Source organism: Trachurus japonicus, chromosome 4 (genome assembly GCF_045865225.1).
Source record: "Trachurus japonicus isolate A0001 chromosome 4, Traja_1.0".
Taxonomy (NCBI): domain Eukaryota; kingdom Metazoa; phylum Chordata; class Actinopteri; order Carangiformes; family Carangidae; genus Trachurus; species Trachurus japonicus.
In genome coordinates this window covers 11,909,087-11,931,299 of record NC_140910.1, presented here as the reverse complement: position 1 = coordinate 11,931,299, position 22,213 = coordinate 11,909,087, and the positions used below count along the sequence as shown (strand labels likewise).

Sequence of the window (22,213 nt, the reverse complement as noted above, 5' to 3'; positions counted from 1 at the left end):
TAAATAGTATTTCAATTTGGGTATTAAGCAAACATACAATTGTCTACAGCGAAGACAACGCACAATTACACAGGTTTTAAAACCTTTTCTCCAAAGATGAATAATGTATTATCTGAACACCAATTTCAGTTTTTTTTTTTTTTTTTTTTCAGTTTCACTGATAACCTAGGTTTCTCACAGAATTGAGTTATAACTATGTGAAGAATGGGCAGTGCAAATCAATACATTTTAATTAATCAAAAACTCTAGGCAATATCATGAGCAGAAACAATGTGTCCAATTATAATTTTGTATTTACTTGGGTTTACATTGATCCTATTATCCAAAGAAATTAGCCTTGAAATCAAACTCAAAGCAACTAACTGCAAACCTACTAAAAATTACTTAAATGCCAGCACTACACATACATAAGTTTAATTAAAACCACATTTCATTTTTTTCATTTGTGGAAACCCACTGGGAAATATTGTTATGAAATTACAGAGTGTTCCTCCCATTTCTTACTACTGACCTACTACTGCTTATAGGATGCTACTTTATTGTTATTAATGACTACATTGCATCACTATTATCCTGGCATCAGCACCCATTCATCACATAGACTCCATTTATAGATGTAGAACGTGCACCTGGTTGGAGTCCCTACATTACCTCCACGGGCAGAGAGGCGTCTGCCCAGCTCATACAGACACATTGCGTGTGTCCTTTAGGGACTGTGTGGGGACGACCCAGTCTGAGATGAAAAATCCCTCTCCCATCATGCCTCACTGCCGACCTAATGTTCCTGTGCAAGTGTGTGTTTATGTGTGTGTACCTGTGCCTTTTAAATAGGTCACATCCTCTTGCATTTCACAGGAGTGAGTTGAAGTAGGATTTAGAGAAAGGTAGCTGATCATTCCTGACCTCCTCTCCTCCAGCCCCTGCACATTTCCCATCTAATCTGTCAACACTGCTATTCACTTCCCTCAAACCAGTCTCTGTCCACACTTAAAGGGATAGTTCACCCAAAATTCAAATTTCACTCATTATCTACTCACCCTCATGTTGACTAAGAGCTGTGAGAATTTTCAGAGTCCTACGTGCCTTCTCTGAGTTACGGGGGGGTCCGCGTAGCAGTATTTGGCCATATCATGGTTGTCAATGGATACCAACTTTCTTCGTCCAAAAAGAGACACACCAAAAAACATCCAAATCCCTCCATACTGCTCGTCTGTAATGTCCCTCTTGTATTGAGGCCCCGACATGAGAAATTGTTCCGTGAATCACGCGAGATTTGCACTGACACAGGAAGAGCAGTGAACCGAGACACTGGGAGCTTCCGCTACAAACAAGCTTAAAATATAGACTTATTTAATTTTTTTCGGAACAATTTCTCATGTCGGGGCTTCAATACAAGAGGGACATTACACACAAGCAGTATGGAGGTATTTGGATGTTTTTTGGTGTGTCTTTTTGGACGAAGAAAGTTGGTATCCATTGACAACCATTATATGGACAAATACTGCTGCACGGAGCCCCCCGTAACTCAGAGAAGGAACGGAGGACTCTGAAAATTCTCACAGCTCTAAGTCGACATGAGGGTGAGTAGATAATGAGTGAAATTTGAATTTTGGGTGAACTATCCCTTTAACTCTCCCTCTCCATCTGCCTCACCTCAGTCTATTGATTGATCAATCCTCCTATAGCGATCTGTCTTGGTAATCTCTCACTCCAGTTTCTTTGCGTTCACACTGTCTTTTCTACCGTGCCCAGGATATATAGACGCAGGTGATGATGAATGGAGCAGCTTTGGGCCAGACTGCTGCCATGAGTTGCTAGGATGTATTTATCTCTGCTCCAGCTCAGTGTGTGTGTATGTGTTATGTGTGAGGAGCCTCTTGTAGGACTTTAATACTGCTTCCATTCTTGGAGAGAGACTGTGCCAAACACTTGTTCCAACAGCACTGTTGCTTTAAGAATAAGCAACAACTTGTCATTTGTTTCTCAGTAACTTTGTAGGAATTGTCCTCCACACCTTGACAATGAGCATGACATATCTATCATCACTTGATGCTGTAGAGGACAAGGTGGTTCTTTCAAATACCGCTGATTTATTATTACAGCCTTGAGCCGGCGGAAGGAGAAGACTCCCATCAGCCAAATGTATGATTTGAACTCACTGAGTGAAAATTGATTGCGCTGATGTCCACATAAACACACTCTTAGAAACACAACACTCCTTAGTGGTGAAGTGCTTTGGGTATTTTCTCAGTTTGCTTCCTGATCCAGTGCGTGCCCTTACTTTACCTCTGCTGACGTCCGTCTGTTGCAGGATTGGCTGACAGAGAGTGCCAGGCTCATCTCCAAGTCTGGCCACACTGTGGAGTGGGTGACACCCCTGGGCTTACCTATCATTCAGCCCTACCATCGCACACGCCACCAAGTGGTAAGTTTGATCCAAACACCTGTGTGGGGTTCCTTCCTTCTCTCTAGTGAAGCAAAGTTATAATAAATACGTTGCACACATAGTATGTGTAGGATGTAGGGTTGCCACCCGTCCCTTAAAATACGGAATCGTTCCGTATTTTGAAATAAAATAGTGCGTCCCGTTTTGAATCAATACGGGACGGGCTTTGTCCCGTATTTCCGAGTTGTCATGAATGCTGCATCACTTCGCACGTGTTCTGTAAAGATCCAGCATTTGTCAGAACTACAACAAAGCAGAGATCTCTCTGTAGGACACTTTCTATCCATCGCTCTTTCACCGTTATTGACGCTCTCTCTCTCACACACACACACACACAGAGCAAAGGGCGCATGCATGACATCAGTGCGCGGTAAAAGCGAACTCATACGGTCCGAACGCGGACCCCCCGCGCCCCCCTCCCTCGTCGGACAATCGGACCACCCGCCACAGTCTCCTTGCTTTATGTATCCATAGATGTAAACACTTCCTCGTGTTGTCTTTTTTTGTTGTTGTTTTTTTTTTAAATCCACTCCGCTGCTGCTCTCTGCACCCGGACGCAGCACAGCAGCAGATCGTAAGTGAGGGTGATGTCCTGCACCCCCGGCTTAAAAAAAAAATCCTAGAGGAAACACTGCTCTGCTCCATGACTATACTAAATAAATGTGCCTATTCAAAATCATTGTGCTAATATTTCAGTGTGCACTCATCTGTCTATTTTCCAGGTTAAAGCAAACTGATGTGGCATAGTTTTTCCCCTCCAAAAAAAAAGATTATTTCGAGCATTGGTTCCCAACCTTGGGTCCGGGCCCCCCTCAGGGGGGCGTCAGAGATGTCAGGGGGTCCACAGAGCTTTGTCTGTTCTGAGGTTGTGAGGTTATCAAAATTAGATTTGTGCATATTGATATTTTAAAATTCCAATAACACATCCAATTGGATAATCAAAATCATCAAAATCAATAGGAACAAAAACCTACATACAACCTACCTGCTTATAGGGACGTGATAACAATTATGACACAACAAAGGAAAATTGACATAAAGACAAAATAAGGATGGCACAAAATAGAATAAAAAGGCTTGTCTTTGACAAAAGCAGGGGGGGGGGGCTTTGAGGAAAAAAGGTTGGGAACCACTGATTTAGAGGAATGTACACCAGAAAGAGTATCTGAAGAATTTAAATAAGAGAAGTGTTCAGAGGTGTTTTTTTTGTAAATGACTAATCGTCAACCAAAAATTAATCGTTAGATTAGTCAAAAAAATAATCGCTAGACTAATCGACTAATCGAAAAAATAGTCGATAGATTAATCGGGAGAAAAATAATCATTTGGGACAGCCCTATTTTATATTATTATTATTATTACATAAACAAAAGCAAACTAACTCAGTGGGTGCTGTTTATTCGTCTGACCTGCTGTTGCTGGTAGCCTATGCAGCTGGTCTTGAACTGGTCTGAACATTAGCACAGTGTTATTTCTGATCATTTTGTGCAGATGCATTTTTATTTGATTTGCATACGTTTCAAACCGTGGTAAATCACTGTTAATAATAGGCTTTATGCACAGCTCCACTACTTCCTGAACTTAAACCACCCAGTCCTCCCATTAAGATGGCCAGCTCTCTGACTATTGAGGTCAGACACACCTGGATTAATCAGTTTGTCCAATAATACATACAGGAAATAAAGGAACTTGTTTAAAGCAGATATCAGTGGAATGTTTTTGTTAATATAAGTCCTAAATAGTCCTATTTTCCGTCAGCAATCACTTACATAAAGTATTTCAGCCTAAACACGAGTCTCTCCGTCACTCTGCTCTGCTGTAACCCGAGGAGAAAATTTTCCTTGTGGGATACAAGTGTTATCCAATGAGGGGAGAGAACGGCATGAAGGGCTGTGTGTGCAGCCAAGGGATGCGCGTGAATGTGGTGACGTAGCACGAGGACCAATTGATGCCTGACAAGGGCGGGGGCTGCTAACTCATGGTGCGTTCAAGGAAACTCGTACTTTGTGTTTTTCCTTCCTGTGAAGTCATACCAGTTCGATCTGGTACGAGTTCACGGGTCGGAAGTTACGAGTGGCCGTTATAGGGAACTTTCACAGACAACAGGACGGTAAAAACACGAGCTACGGGTTACCTGGAACGCTACCAAGTCGTAGTTGTGACTTGAAGCTGTAACTTACGGTTTCAAAAGCCTGCCTTGAACACAGCATTAGCCGAAACGGCCGTGCCGATGATATCTGCTTTAAATATTCAGGAAGTAGTGGATCTGTGCATAAAGCCTATTAGGCTGTTGTGAGGAATCATTCCATGTGTAACATGTGACAGCCTCTTCACATAGGCTATAGGCATTAATATGTATGACTATTATATTTAAGTGGGATATTGCAACTTTATGTTTTGGATCAAACAAGTAGGCTAGCCCGTCCTGGCCTTAGCTACGTCAAGTGATAACCTCAATAAGGTGCACTGTACCTGCCCCCATTCCAGTTTAAAATATGTGTTAATACAAGAAATTGAACGTGTACAAAATACATAGGCCTACATGAAAAGTGATGCGTTTTGACCCGTGTCACCCCCCATCCCTTATTTTCACAACTCAAAGGTGGCAACCCTAGTAGGATGAGTCAGGTGCTTTCATACACAATGAAACAACGGTCATGTCATGATGCAGAAGTATTGGTGCTATTTGGGGCGGTGTGTGGCACGGTGGTTGAGGCGGCCGCCCCATGTGGAGGCTGCGGTCCTCGGCGCAGGCGTCCCCTGTTCGAGTCCCGCGTTGGGCGGACCTTTCCTGCATGTCGTTCCCCCTCTCTCTGCCTCCCCCTTTCCTGTCTATCTCACTATGCACTATCAAATAAAGGTAAAAACGCCAAAAAATATACTTTAAAGTATTGGTGCTATTTATGAATTTTAACTGGTACAGCTGAAGTTTTATATTTACAGTTTAAAGGGATAGTTCACCCAAAATTCAAATTTCACTCATTATCTACTCACCCTCATGTCGACTTAGAGCTGTGAGAATTTTCAGAGTCCTCCGTTCCTTCTCTGAGTTACGGGGGGGTCCGCGCAGCAGTATTTGTCCATATAATGGTTGTCAATGGATACCAACTGTCTTCGTAACAAAAAGACACACCAAAAAACATCCATATACCTCATACTGCTCGTCTGTAATGTCCCTCTTGTATTGAAGCCCCGACATGAGAAATTGTTCCGAAAAAAATTAAATAAGTCTATTTTTCAAGCTTGTTTGTAGCGGAAGCTCCCAGTGTCTCGGTTCACTGCTCTTCCTGTGTCAGTGCAAATCTCGCGTGATTTCCACTGACCGGCGGAACAATTTCTCATGTCGGGGCTTCAATACAAGAGGGACATTACAGACGAGCAGCATGGAGGTATTTGGATGTTTTCTGGTGTGTCTTTTTGGACAAAGAAAGTTTGTATACATTGACAACCATTATATGGACAAATACTGCTGCACGGAGCCCCCCATAACTCAGAGAAGGAACGGAGGACTCTGAAAATTCTCACAGCTCTTAGTCCACATGAGGGTGAGTAGATAATGATGAAATTTGAATTTTGGGTGAACTATCCCTTTAAATTTGCACCAACTCAACTCCACTCTAATGGCTTTTTGTGCTTATTTGTCCCCGGTACATAGTACCCCCTGAAACATTGTCATTACTATAGCAACACACTACATAACACACATGAACAATGGAGGATACAGAGAGGATCCCAATCAGAGAAACTCCTTTACTCCTCCTCAGCTGACCATGGCATGCCTTTGCATGTTGCCATGAAAAGTACAGGCGACAGTGATGGTGGGTTTGCTCAGATTGTCTGTTCTGTTTACACAGAAGTTATGATTTTCTGCTATCTGCTGTTTTTTCCACATCATCTCATGGAATCATCTTGGTAATTCAAAAATTTACCAGGAACCAGGTACCTACAACTTTTGCACAAGAGGAAACCAAGTAAAGGTGACTACAGCCTTGTTGAGCCAGTGCCACGCTGTGGAAAAGGGCTTAATATCAGTACTGTAGTAGCAGGCAGAACCTACCTGCAGCATAGTTTTCCACACTGGACACTATAGCCAAATACATATTTTTTTGTACCATCAGAAATGATCTAACTGACCTTTCTGTGTCCTCTTATATCTTCACCTGTTTACTTTTATATTCTTCTCTTTGTCTCAGCTTTCACAACGTACAAACTCTCACAACTGACCTTTTCATACGGTTTCCAACTTCTTGACTCACACAAATACAATAGAAACTCATGAATCTCTCTCATGATGACACATACCAGTAATAGAAACCCTGTTGTGTATCAGCCTAGTGCTGAAGCATAAAGTGTGTTAGATTTGATCCATCATTTCCATGAGGTACAGCGGTGATTACACTTTCACTGTAATCATCATTTCACAGTGCAATTTCCACTCATTATGTTTCATCGGGCTCTGATGGAATTTCTGATTAAGCTGATAATAAATGAGGTTGGCTAGTTAGCTGTGGGCATACAGTAAGCCTGTGCACACATAGTGCATGAGTCCAATGGGTATTTACGCATAATTGCGGGAGTACTAGAGACAGCTGCTTTCCTAATAGCAGCCAGCTATAAATCTAGTTAAATTTCAGTAATTTCAGTGTTTTAACTAAGTGAGGACAAGCTGTTGACCTCACAAAACCATCATAAGGGGCACTGCCAATGTGCTGAGGTGAAATTACTTTGCACCAGATTTTTATCGAGCTGATGAACATGACTGGTTGCTCTTGCCACTAATATGGCCGACCAGGTCTTTAAAAACAGTTCAGGATCTCTACCTGGGAAAAAATATGACTTAAAGCAACATTGCGGAGTTTCAGCGCAGTGCTTCCACCATCTGGTTGAGAAGCGCTATCGTCTGGGGGGAAAAACGAAAACGAAACTTAACAGCGAGCGCATCCAGCGTTTATTCCCAATAATAAACGACAGTATTTCCCACATGTTTGCAAGGAGACTGTGTGGCGGGTGGTCGGGGGAGGGGGTGTGTGGGGTGGGGGGGGACGGCGACGGCGACCGGAGGAGAACCGTAGTTTCGCTTTTACCCACCACGTCTCTCCCTCGACGCAGAGGGGAGGGGGGAGGAGGGGGGGGCAGTGTTTCGTACCCGTGCAGGGAAGTTACATAGTGCAGTTTCAGCCGACGCCACCTGGCTCAGGCTGCGGCGGCAGCACCATTCATCCTATTAACCATTTTTCTACCATTGCAATGAGTCTGGAAACATTATTTTAAGGCCGAAAAACTCCGCAATGTTACTTTAAGTTTTAGTTTAGTTTTAGTTTTTTTTATTTGCACATTATAAAACCTGTATAAACAATGAAAATAGTCAAATTAAACATTGTGCAGGAGAGGTAGAAGCCAAAAAAGGCTTATAAAAATACCTCCCTTATGAAAAAACAACAACAACAACAACAACAGTGGTGGTCTTCAGAGTAGGAAGACAACACAGAACTTCACAACATAAAGAAAAGAAAGAAAAACAAGGAAAAAAGAAAGACAAGTTAACATAGAAAAATGAAAAATACTGAATTAATAATAAATAAAAAAAACAGTTTACATAATGAAAAAGGAAAATGCTACAAATCTTAACTAAAAAATGTTTTTTCTGTTGTTTTTTGAACAAATCCAGAGTGGATATTGATTTGACTGACTGATTTGATTTAAAGTTTCAGCATTGTGACAGACTGGCAGGCTGTCAAGGCTCACTGGCTATTTTTTCCAGACTAATATCTAAAAGTAAAAGGTGAGCATGTGAGATGGACAGTAATGTAGTCAGACTTTGCATTTAGAGTGTCCACGAGCCCCCTTGTTTTAGCCACAAAATAGTTTTACTCAAATTATTTACTTCTTGTTTTGTCTCTTTCTCCTGTTAGTTATTTTTCTGCTGCTGCACAGAAAACACAGCCCCCTTAAAATAATTCTGAAGTCAGTCCTCTCTCACACAGGACACCCAAACTATCATGAAGCCTTGAGTACTGGATGCTGTGTGAGTAGAATGTCCCAGCGGGTCTTTCCAAGTCTCGATAGGTTTGATGTAGGAGTGCAGCTGTGATTGCTGTGAGTGGCCCGACTTAAATGGAGCTAAACAACATCAGTAGAGTTATTCGTCACTATGGAGATGCTGACAGTAGCACGTCTTAGAGATAACATGTCTGTGTGCCACACGTCTGACGATAACATGCCCTCGTGCGTGTTTGTAGATGGAAAGAAAACGCCTGCGTATGTGTGTGTATGGTTGTGTGTTATTGTATAAACCACATTCTGGATTCTAGTGTCCTTAAAGGGATAGTTCACTCAAAATTCAAATTTCATCATGTGGACTAAGGGCTGGGAGAAGTTTCAGAGTCCTCCGTGGCTTCTCTGAGTTACAGCGGGGCTCCGTGCACCAAAAAACATCCAAATACCTCCATGCTGCTCGTATGTAATGTCCGTCTTGTATTGAAGCCCCGAATCTTGCGAGATTTGGACGGACCAGGAAGAGGAGCTTCCGCTACAAACAAGCTTGAAATACAGACTTATTTAAATTTTTTCAGAACAATTTCGCATTTCGGGGCTTCAATACAAGACAGACATTACATACGAGCAGCATGGAGGTATTTGGATGTTTTTTGGTGTGTCTTTTTGTTACGAAGACAGTTGGTATCCATTTGCAATCGTTATATTGATATGCACTGCTACGCCGAGACCCCCTGTAACTCAGAGAAGCCACGGAGGACTCTGAAACTTCTCCCAGCCCTTAGTCCACATGAGGGTGAGTAGATAATGAGTGCAATTTGAATTTTGGGTGAACTATTCTTTTAAAACAGAAGTAAGTTCGTCAGCCGATGGAGTTAGCAGCCCCCGCCCTCGTCATGGATCTATTGGTCCTCATCTCTACGTCACCACATTCACGCGCATCCCTTGGCTGCACACACAGCCCTTTATGCCGTTCTCTCTCCTCATTGGATAAAGCTTGTAGGATACAAGAAAGTATACCAGACGTTTTGTCCTCGGCTTACAGCAGAGCAGAGTGACTGACAGACCCGTGTTTCAGACCAAACACTCTATATAAGTGATTGCTGTCGGAAGATAGAACTATTTAAGACTTATATTAACACAAACATTCCGCTTACTTCTGCTTTAAGCTCATTGACTAAGTTAAAGGAGGAGACAGACATATAGCATATGCCAAGTACAGGCAGACAGCTAGCGCATAGGTTGGCCCAGCACGCCGCCTGCTCTTTTAGTATGACATCAAGCAGAAGGTTAGCTTAGAGGGGGTGTGACACCTAAGCAGGTGCAAGAGAGCGAGGGCGACAGATGGCGGGTCCCTGTGGGTGCACAGTTCCCTTGATTTGATCTGCTTCTTTAAACGTCCTGCAGGGACGAGGTAGATGATTAGCCTGTGTGATTTTTAAGGTCCAACGTTGAATAAATGAATTCATGAATGATGAGATGATGTCATGGGCATACAAGGTTTTAGCCTTTATTCATCCCCTGCGATAATTCTCTAATCCAGTTGCATCACTAACCAACAAAAATGAAACTAACTTGCAGGAAAGGTCACCTTTTCCCTGCGTGGCTGGATTAAATTCAATCTTCCAGTCTCCTCTCTTCCTCTTAAATCCAAGGCCACAGTGTTTGTGAGGGTCGTTAGTAATTAGACTCTAGATAGAGTGGTGAAGATGAAGTGTGATGCACAAACTGAAACACCAGGAAGGGGAGAGAAAGTGGCTACAGCAGCATCACATAATCAGACAGGGGTGTTTTCGCATGAGCGGATCTTTGGGCTTTTGTTTTCTGGTTCTTTTCAGTGCGCAGACGGATCAGTACACGTGGCGCCCGCCTGTGAAATAGTATTTTACACAGCTGATGGGAGGTGAGAGAGTTTGAATAGGATGAAGAGTCTGAATGGCGCCTGAACATAGGGGAGGATGCATAACCGGATTTAGAGATACTAATCGGATCAGAGGTCACTCTGGCTCTGATTCTTCGTTAATTTTCATTCATAACCCTGCCAGGCAAGGTTAGAGTGAGATCTCACTCCCAGCGGGTGGTGTCACCAGGGAGTCATCAGCTGGATTGGCTGGATTTGACTGGATTTGTGAGTTTATAGTGTTACCAAAAGCTTGCGATCTAATGTCCTCTATGTGGAAAGAATCAGTTTGTGTTGGGTTTTGGTGGTAATTTCCCTGGACATCAGTGTACTGTGCATAATTTCTTATTAGTGGAGTACAAAATGGTAAATACAGTAATTGTTTGTAGCCTGTAGCAGCATACATAAATAGGTCACTGTCAACATTAATTAATAGTTAAAAGCTACAGTGTTACAAGCCCCAAGAGCTAATACCTTCTAAATAAAAGTTTTTTTTGAAGGGTTATAAAACAACAGACTCCTGGGCACAAACAGGAAAACAAGACATCCTGACTGAAGGAAACTGAACACATGTTAGCTTTGTGTTTTTCTGTGGTCATTATGTGTCTCTAGGTACATTGTGTAAGAATTCCTCTCATCTAGCGTTGCGGTTGTAGAGCGCAAGCAACTCAGTCGTATTTTTCATGCTGCATTCACGTGAAATCGGTTAGATGGCAGACGGACGACAGCTGCTGCAGGTAACGGCTTAAACAAGCCTCTATGTAAACAAGTGGTCCGTCAGCACCAGGCAATACAATACACGTGACAATATGTTGTCATGGCGATGTGGTATTGTTGACCTGACCCACGTTTTACCGGCTTTCTCTCCACTTCTGTGACTAAAATGACATCTGGTTTGTTACCGACGGCCGTTCTTCCGACTGCACCTGAATGCAGCATTCACGTGCAGTCCTCACAGTCCTCACTGCGTTACCGCGGTGACTTTTCACAGACGCCACCTCCACCTGAGCCGACTCCGCTGAGCTTACCCGCTCCATGGAGATATGAATGATATGAACGGCTCATTCAGAGCTGAAAGGAACACTTCACTTTGTTGATGGGGTGGGGGGGGTTACTGATGAATGAAAACGTACTTTTGAACGAAATAATCGATTTTCGTGAATAGATAACAGGAGAAGTTACAGAATGTACCTTTAACATCCCTATGTGATACTTTAGCATATCGTTGTAGTTTATTGGTATTTTCTGGTTGCTTGACACCATGGACCCCCAGACCTGTGCCCCTCAAGGCCGGTTAGTCAGTAGTCTACCTCATGTCAGAATTCTATAGATCTGTATTTCCGTTTCCATTCTCATCTTGCTGACTTTCTCATGGCCTGTCTTTCTGGCTTTCTTTTCCTTTGAACAGAGGCAGGATTACATCAGACTGGGATAAAGTCACAGGGCCGCTGCGATTAGCCTGTACAATGAGTGTGCTTTTAATTCCAATTTTGCACAAGTCCGTGTTTCTAAATGTCGGCGTGATGTCCTCCATGCCTCCCTTTGCCTTTGAGAAGAAGCAAGTCGTTCCCAGGGGGGCAGCATGATGTTTCGTTGATCTTGCAGAATCCTGTGGCATTTTGGGGTGAAATAATGAATGCAGTTTGAATTTCAAGGACATCCCCAAGAGGTAGACAAAGAAAGTTTGGGAGAAAGAAGGTCTGGAAAGGTCAGTGGAAGTGTGGCGAGACTCAGGGGTGTGTGCAACTATGAGTCTGCATCTGTCTTCATTTGTCTTCAGGGGGAAAAGTGGAGGTAGTGGGCCGGGTGACCTGGAACAGCAGAGAAAGGAGGTGTAGCATAGAGAACTGCTTCCTCTTGAGCAGATGAGACGGTGATATTAACCGCTGTGTGATGAATGGGGATTCCCTTCTTGGCAGCACAGCCTTTCCGTGGTTTCCGATGGCCGTTGTATCCACGACCATCTGAACTGCGGCTCTCATGTGATTTAGACTACAGGAGCCTATTCCCTCCACACACGCAGCAGGGTTAGCCAAGGACTCATTCATCACAGCCTCAGGGTTTGAGTCAGAAGTTGTACACGGATCATGCATGTATTCATTATAATGAACAGGACAACATTGTACGGTAGTGACCTCATTTAGAGCGTGACAGTCCATTACTCACATCAAAGGTAACCTTCATTTCTCTCACCCTCAACCCTTTTTAAGTCACGTTCTCACCGTTCCCTCCATCGTACTGATCCGTTCGGACACAAAGACAGGACATTAAGAGCATAATGATGGACAGACCCCCCCCCCCCCCCCCCATGAGTCCTCCAAGAGCAGTGATGGATGAGATAGCAGCCATGGGTTTAACCACATAGAGTTTCTATTTTAAAACCATTTTTAAAAATTGTGTGATTCTGTCATTCATCACAGCAACCTTCAAGCGATCCACTGAAACCGCCAAACAAAGTAGCATGCTGGCCGCTGAAGCTTGCTTTAATGTACTTCCATCCATCTGAACACCTGTGACTTTAATGTTGTTACATCTATGCCTTCTTTTGATGTCAGATTTAATTTTACAGCAGATCTGTCGTACAGGAAAATCAGTTACAAAGATATAATAAAGCTTGTGTTTCTGTTTACACAATTACTGTTAAGTAGAAGATTAGATGTTTCAAAAATTTGATGTGTAACTTCATCTTAATGCAATTGAGAAAAGTAGATTTTAGATTTAGACAAGTTTAATCTGCAGGGTTGTTAGTTGTTTGCTTGCTTTCGGTCTGTTCTGGAGATGTTGCGTTCACAAGGCCCAAACTATATTTGGTAAAAATTGCCAGTAACTGTTATTGCTATTTTACATGTTAAATTAGACTAATTTTTCAAACATCAATTGACCACATTTAGGCTTCAACAAGTGGTAATGAAACCGCCTCAGAGACACTGAATAATGGAACAGTGGTTTAACTGGGATATGGAAACATTCACAGCTTGTGTGTTGCATTCACTTTAAACTTATCTGGATGTCATGTTGCCATCAAAGACTGACTGAGCACACAGACACTGTTACCAGTTACACCTAATGTGATATATTCTGTTCAGACTAGTTTTACTAAAATAAATCGCCAGAAACATTGAAATGGCACTGAGACTGAATGGGGACTAGTTGGAATTGTGGAGGGATGGGCACTGCAAGGTGTCCTCACTGTTCCTCCAGAGAATAATAGTAGATGTATTAAATACAAGGTTATTAAAGGTTGTTACAAAATGTCATAATGGCAGTGGTCTCCTGTGCTGTGTTATTTGAATTATGGATGATGAACAAGTTGAATTCAAAGACTCCATCCACTGACAAAATTCAGATTTCTTTTTGTGATGTGAGTTGATCTACCTCTCTATCGTTTCACCTACCTCACGGCCCACACAGGAGATCTAAACCCATACCCGTACTTAAAGTCACAGCTCTCACAATGCTGCATAATATGAATCAATTTGTTCCTTTATTGTGTCTGTGATGCAATTCCATGTATTTGACCTTAAAAACAAGCAGCAGAATGCAAATTTTTCAGAATGCAAAGTGAGCCCATTAATAATTTGGAAACAAACACATTTTCTATTCATTCATATGATAGCGGGATCTTGTCCTTAGCAGTAACAAACAGTAATGAGGTCTAATGGCTTTTTCTCCCCAAACAATAAAGTTTTCAGAAATCAGAGTACAGATACCAGATCTAAGCGTTTGTAGCACTCTGAATGTAATTTAATAGGCAAAACATTTCCTACGCCAAAGCTGTTTTCCATCAGTGAAAAAGTGTGTGCAGGCAGAGCAGACTTGGAGACACCTAGATACATTAGTGCACGATGAATGCAGGGTAAACACACTAATGCAGTGTGCTCACTTTACAAGGAGTTGGCTGTCTGCTGCCAGTCATATCTCTTTCCTGGTAGCCTCGTCGTTCCCACCCAGGCTCTGTTCCAAGGGTCAGGGAAAGAAAGCCCAGTGGCAGATGCCAAGGCACGGCTGAGTGGATGGACCCCTCAGGGTTTGGGAGATTAGGGCGCTAAGTCTTCTCTCCATTAAGAACAACTGTCAGTGACGGCTTGGGTGTCTTAGAGAGAGCGTTAAAAAATTTAAAAAAACGACGGAATGAAGAAAACACAGCAGAGATGAAACGGCGGTGTCCCCTGGTGGTCTGTGGGTATTGGCAAAAAGGCTTCTGCTGAGGGCTGATCACTGGGATTAACGGGCCCATAGAATCCATGCCAGTGCACGAAGCGCAGAGTTGTTTTTGAGGTAACTTTATACAAAGCCGCCAAAGCGTGTTTCCGTCGGGGGCAGTTTTTCGGCAAGCAAACTCTTTTCGGCACTATACTGGCTTTGCATTTACCTCGAAAACAACTCGTAACGTTCTGTTATTATCTTATATCATATCTCCGCCAATCTAAAAATAGCTTGCACCGACAATTAAAGGTAACAAATCTACTCCTAAAACTATAGGGATTATGGCATTGGGCCAATTTGCCAAAATGTTGAAATATCCCTTTAACAGTTGCTTCCCCTAATTCTGCCATCTTTCTTTTTCTTTCTGCTTTTTCTTTTTTTGATACCCCGATTTATGTGTTTTGGGTGGCATGATGAAAGCTAGCCTCATTCAATCTGGGCTCACTGACGTTACACTTGTCGCCGGCCGCTGTCTATGGGCGGACTAAACCATTTTGACACAGAGTTTATTCTCTCAGTTGATGTTATCAATATATTTGAAATAAATTATGACACCAATTAATAGGGGGGGGGGGGGCAATTCATTCAAAATAAAAACATCACACAAAAAAATAATAATTTCAGGATTTTCATGGGCCCTCTCCCTACTCAGGCCCTGGGTAGTCAAGTCCCCTTTTCCCCCCACTACCACACCCATGTGTGACTGTATTTGTTTGTGTGGGTGCATAGAAAAAATGCTAATGCAGATGAGTCTTGAGTGTGCAGGTGTAAAGTGAGAACAGGGCCCCTATGAAATTGTATCCTTACTCCCTTAATGCAATGTAATTCCTTTTGAACCAGGATGTCAGTGCGTGGCGTTGTAGAGTCACTCTAAACGGACAGAAACAGAAGGAGAGGTTCTGTTTATTTAAAAACCAACCTGTGATGGGATGGCCTCATGGGTTGGAGTGTTGTTTACATTTATTGAGGCCACCATTAAAGATTCACCGGTTTCCAGGTGACGATGGCAAGTGACGAAGAAATAAAACCCCCATTTCCTGGAGTCTTTACAGAAAGCATTCAAGTGATTACGTTGTCCCAGGCGTGACAAGGTCATTGAATCGCTCACACGCTTCTCACTGACCCACAAGCTTCCCTTACACAGCAGACCGCTTTCCCTAGAACAATACACAGCGCTATAACCGACTCCCAAAAGCAGTACAATACAGCTCACTATAATCTGTTTGAGCCAAGACCCACTGGGATGCTAAAAATAATATGCCCTCATGGGATGCTGTAAAATAAGTATGGATAAAACAGCTCAACCCTGGACCTTTCCACGAAATGCTTTAATGACATTTGGTAGAATAACCATTAATCCCAATTTGAAATACTCTATCTTTTTTAATCCGCAAGAATGGCTGCTACAGCATCAACTACAAGAACTTAATTTAGTCACAGCTTTTGAGGTTCAAGTCTCCTGCGCGGTTCCTTCCTGGCTCCTTGTGGTCATTGACCTGAATAAGCAGCTGGGGAATGGAACATGGATGGATGGATGTAATTCTGTGTTGTCAACCATGTTTTGATTTTAAATTAGTTTCCTTTCACCCCAGATTCTGGTCAGGTAGGCTGAGAATCTACCGTGAACGACTGTACAGTCAAAACTGTGGCTTGAAATTAAAATGGTTTAAACTTTAGTTTGATCACAGTTTGAGCGTGTTTTGTGCATCAGGTGAAGTTGTTCATGACGGCATAAGTTATGGATCTAAATCTAATGCTTAAACCAATCTCAAATCTCATGTTTATCTTAGAAGATGAAAACTTTAGAAACTTGTGATGAAAATGTTTCTCTACTTTCTGATATTTTACCACATGAAAGAAATATTCAGTTTAGTCCAAATACATTTCCTTTCAAAGCTTTAGTGACAATACATGTCACTCAAGATTCATGTCATCAGCCTGATGGAGGTGAAATCAATAACTCTCTCTGCTCTTTGTCTCTGTTTTGTCTCTCCAGCTGAAGAGTACCATCCAACACATCAACCTCCAGATCAACCATGACATCAAAGAGTAAGTTGTCCTGTATTTAACAGCCTTTTTTCCTCTCTTTCTTTCACTAACACTGACCCACAGCAGATCCTGTCACCACTGCACACTCTCATACACGTATTGACATTCTGTTTTAAATTGCGCTACTTTATCCAGGAGTTAGGTCACTAACATCAGACTGAGGATAACTGGTGGGAGACAATGTGTTCACAGGAGGGTCTATTAAGTAGTCATTGACTTCGCATTTTCATAATGCAGCTTCGGACCACTTGAAAACTTTGTTTTTAGCTCTTAGAGGTAAATGAAAGTAAAAAAGTTGATCGTCCTTTTGAGGTAATTCACTGGAACCTTAGTGGCACAGAAGTGTTTTCTGTAGTGGATATTTTCACTAATTACCTTTTCAACCTTGTGTAATTTTGCAAATCCCATCCAAAGTTTAGATACTTTAAAAGCATAGTTTCACACCTCCCATTATTGATAAAGACGATTTTTCTAATGGAAAATATTTCAAATAAGTAAAACTTTGGGTAACACTTTAGATAAGGGAACACATATTCACCATTAACTAGGTGCTTATTAATATGCATATAAGTAGCTTACTAGCTCCTTATTAGTAATTATTAAGCAAGCATTAACACCTTATTCTACCTCTATTACACCATGAATTAAGATTTTTCCTGATATTAACTCCTTATTATCGCTTATTCATTGTAAATTAATGCATTAATGCTAAACTAATTAAGAGTGATAAAGGAAGAATTACTGTTCTTGTGCTACTGCCCCTGTACAAGGCCCCAATAACCCTCTGGTTATTCACATCATTATTCAGAAACAACAATGCATTAATTTACAATGAATAAGCAATAATTAGGAGTTAAAGCAGAAGTAAGTGGTCCGGTCGTTTTCGCTAATGCTGCGTTCCAGGCAGGCTTTTGAAATCGTAAATTACAGCTTCAAGTCACAACTTACGACTTTGTAGCGTTCCAGGCAACCCACTCGTGTTTCTCCGACCTGTTTTACCGGTGAAAGTCACTATAACGGCCACTCGTAACTTCTGACCCGTGAACTCGTACCAGATGGAACTGGTACGACTTCACGGTCGGAAAAATACGAGTTTCCTTGAACGCACCATAACAGTCCTCGTCCCTACGTCGCCACATTCACGGCGTCCCTTGGCTGCACACACAGCCCTGCATGCCGTTCTCTCTCCTCATTGGATAAAAACTGTAGGATACGATAAATGTTTTCTCCTCGACTCAGAGCAGAGCAGAGTGACTGACAGACCCGTGTTTCAGTCCAAACACTCTATGTAAGTGATTGCTGTCGGAAGATATAACTATTTAAGACTTATATTAACACAAATATATCACTTACTTCTGCTTTAATATCAGGAAAAATATTAATGTATGGTGTAAGAGGTAGAATAAGGCTATGTAGAATAAGGTGTTAATGCGTGCTTAATAATTACAAATAAGGACCTAGTAAGCTACTTATATACATATTAATAAGCACTTAGTTAAAGCAGAAGTAAGTGATATATTTGTGTTAATATAAGTCTTAAATAGTTATATCTTCCGACAGCAATCACTTACATAGAGTGTTTGGTCTGAAACACGGGTCTGTCAGTCACTCTGCTCTGCTCTGAGCCGAGGAGAAAACATTTATCGTATCCTACAGTTTTTATCCAATGAGGAGAGAGAACGGCATGCAGGGCTGTGTGTGCAGCCAAGGGACGCCGTGAATGTGGCGACGTAGGGACGAGGACTGTTATGGTGCGTTCAAGGAAACTCGTAGACTCGTGTTTTTCCGTCCTGTGAAGTTGTATCAGTTTGATCTGGTACGAGTTCACGGGTCGGAAGTTACGAGTGGCCGTTATAGTGACTTTCACAGGTAAAACAGGTCGGAAAAACACGAGTGGGTTGCCTGGAACGCTACAAAGTCGTAAGTTGTGACTTGAAGCTGTAATTTACGATTTCAAAAGCCTGCCTCGAACGCAGCATTAGCGAAAACGACCGGATCGCTTACTTCTGCTTTAATGGTGAATATGTGTTCCCTAATCTAAAGTGTTACCAAACTGTGTCCAGGGGGAGTCACTTATGAAGCTGTGAGAAATAGATTACTGTACTTGTTGCAAGAAGGATGTGTCACACATCCATCTGTTGTTTATACTGCTTATTGATGCACAGTCACGGGGGGCTGGAGCCAGTCCCAGCTAATACAGGGTGAGGGCTGGGTAGGTCACAAGATGTCAGTGGGCCTAATGTGTTTGTCTTTTGACTGAGGGAGAAGACGCAGAGTACCCAGAGAGACAACTTGACATAAATGTTCTATACATTTCCAGTAATGGGTCTCAGAGTTCAGTTACATAGTGGTAGTCCAACTTTCAGATTCATTAAAAAAAAGAAAAACTTCCTAAACATCATCAAATAAACATATAATTATGTCTTTGTGTATCTTTAGTGCGTTTCCACTTCTGAATGGATTATAGCTAAATGTGCAATTGTTTTACCCCGATCACCAGTGAGTATCTCCAATCTTCCAGAAGAAAGAAGATCATGATTTCTAGCTGAATTTGAGTATTTGTGCATTCTGTGAATGAGGCAGAAGAGAAAAATGTTTTCCATCATTTTAAAGAGGAACTATGCAAGTCTGGTCGCTTTTCCACTGTTTTTCCAACCCTCCTCCTGGCCATGTGCATTTGTTTTCAACGAAGCCGGCAAAAAATCAATACATAGACCAGCGGATACCGCTAAATATCATATACGATGTTACGACGTGTATATCTGTGTAGTCTTAACTGTCATGAACAAAAGATTATGGGTTACAGAGCGTGCTTGTGTCACCGTGCGCAGAGACGAGAGCTGGGACACCGGGTACTACACTGATGTTGCAAGGTTGTAGTTAACTATCACAATTACTCCGGAGCTTTTTAATTAAGGTAAAAGTGAAGTGTAGCCACAGGAAAAATCCTGCTTAGTTCCTCTTTAAGAGAACAGGCAGAGGAAGAATGATAGTGAACAGATGACAAAAAGCGACTGAAGGAGAGTCAGCAACGGAGAGGTAGTAGGAAGACAGAGGTGGCAAAGAGTGACAGCCGTCCTCCTCAGTCAGATATCTAGAGTAAAGACACAGCAGCTGGATGTTGTCTCACCAGGCAACACTGGAGGAGAGAGAGAGGGCAGAGTGATGCTTAGGAAGGCTGTCTTGTCGGAAACTTGAAATGTGCTGTCAGAGAGAAACTATCACACAGCCTGACACTCTGAGCTAAACTTGACACAATCGGCACGGCACTGATTTTCTCCAGCTCTTCCTTCCACACACACACACATAAATGAGTCAGCGCAGCCACAATTACACTTGTTTTTATTAATGATCCCAAAAAAGCTCATTCACCATTAAACTATGTGAATACAGGTAGAGCTGAAGCAGTGACATCCTTCATTTACTCCAATCAAGCCCTTGTTTCTTGCTGTCTGGTCCATCCATCTTTTTTTGATTATCCATCCCTCTATTTTGTGGAAAAAAACATTAAATGCTGAGCTCAGTGCCAACTCACTTGTGATATGAAGTGAAGTCTCATCCCACCCTGTGCTCCGTGGGGAGAGCAGTTGAACTTGAGAGAGCTGTGGTTGCTAATCCTCACTGACTCACTGCCTACTGACTATGCACCTTTCCAGTCTGGCAGGCCAATGGGATTTCAAGGTGACATGTTTGATTTTTACATGAGCAGAGCTGCGAGACAAAGGAAAAGGAGTAATAAAAAGGGCAAGTCTTGTTCTGTACCGCATACAGCTTATTTCCAGAAATCTTATTTTTTGTCCAGTTTAAACCCAGAACAGCAGCACAAAACCCACAGTGATCATACTGTAACTTTCCCAAGCCAGGAGGAAAACAAGCCCACCAGACAGGCACGGTGGTGTGTGAGTGTGTATGTGTGTGTGTGTGTGCTCTAGCTTTGGGTTTGGCCCAAGCTCTCCCCACTCTGTCAGCGTTTCCATTAGAAGAGCGTTCTGGTCTGTGGCAGCCCAGAGGATTTGAATGGCGCAGGCTCAGGGTAATGACAACATGGGGATGCAGATTGGCAGGGTGTTTATTTTACTGCCAGCTTCATCTTCAGTGACAGCACCACTGCATTTATATTACTTTGTAATATTTTTTTAATTTTCCGTCTACATTTATGCTCTCATATTTGACTATTGTTTAGAGGATGGCGAGTCCCCCAGGGGTCACATAGCAGAACGTAGATATTGATGTTCAAATCCTTGCATACAGACAGTCTGAATGAGTAATTATTTTTCGATCACAGCATCAAAATTTCAACAAAACAAATTCAAGGTAATAACAAATACTATATAGCTGGTGGAAAAGGGTTGCGGCTGAAGCAAAGCTTATAGCTGCCGCACCCTCGTTTCTCATTTCATTATAAAAACCATAAGCAGTCTGATCGGAATGGTGCATATGCATACACACATACACACACACACACACACACACATACATATACCTACACCGTACGTCCCCCACCGACCATCCTATATCCACAAACCTTCACAACTCAAAAACAAAACAGGTCGAGTGCTGACTTCCGGATGCTGCGGAGAGCAGACGTGTATTCGTGAGCTCTCGGTGGTAGGCGCTAGCTTCTGCCTTTATCCTGATTTAGAACACGGCTCTCTTGAATACTCGATTCTGATTGGTCAATCACCAATATTCTGCGGTGTTTATTTCTCGATAGACCACCGCTGAGCGGACCGTTGCTAGGGACTCCATAGCAACGGCCGACTCTACATGTCCGGTCACGGCCGCTGTTTTGCTGAGCCTCCTCCCGTTCGTGCATTTGAAGCCTTTGATAATCAAACAGTGGATCGATGGATTACCATACACGTTACGTGTATTTTGTGTAGTCGTACCTGTCATAAACAAGAGATTATGGGGTGCGTTTGTGTCGCGGAGCTACAGAGAGGAGAGGAGCTGTGACACGGTCAGAAGTTCTGATGCAAGTTTACTTTTCAGCCACGATGTGGAAATAACTTAGGAGCCTCCACTCTCCCTGTAACAGGTTGCAAGTCGTTTATCAACATCACTTTTAGTCCGAAGCTATTTAATGACGGTAAAAATGAAACGTAAAGTAAATATCCTGCATACTTTCTCTTTTCTGTGCTGCGCTGGTCAGAGCGGCGTCCCGAGCAACGGTCTAATTTTACATGAATAAAATATATTTTAATCATTATTTTGTGTTACATTATTGAATGATTTAGTTGTAGGCCGTGTTCTAAGCGGGATAATGTATAGTTGGTCGGTTGTTATGGAGAAATAAACCCCTTCATGTTGTATGAAACCCCTCCGCTTCGCGTCGGGGTTCCATACAACCTGTCGGGGTTTATTTCTCCATAACAACCTCCGAACTATACATTATCCCTTACTTAACCTCTCATAACTTTGGATTTTATACAAGAGGCGAAGCCGTTAAGAACTTTCTTCCTTTTTTTTTCTTTGCATGGCAAACTACAATTTAAGAAGTACGACTCAAGCTCCACGGCACTTGCACGAGGCAACCGCAAGAAACATGGCGGACGGGGAAAAAGGAGAAATATCATTCAGCCAGCTTCTCGATGCTATCCAAGAAACCAAAGAGGATC

General features: G+C 42.4%; 1 protein-coding gene across 1 annotated transcript in view; it reads left to right on the top strand.

Moving 5' to 3' along the window:
- Nucleotides 1-22,213, top strand: part of polrmt (polymerase (RNA) mitochondrial (DNA directed)) — a 73,198-nt gene that overhangs the window by 30,326 nt on the left and 20,659 nt on the right. The window contains exons 15-16 of the mRNA XM_085773930.1: nt 2,312-2,425; nt 16,543-16,595. Coding sequence (XP_085630056.1) covers nt 2,312-2,425; nt 16,543-16,595 — 167 coding nt within the window. The remainder of the gene's footprint in view (nt 1-2,311; nt 2,426-16,542; nt 16,596-22,213) is intronic.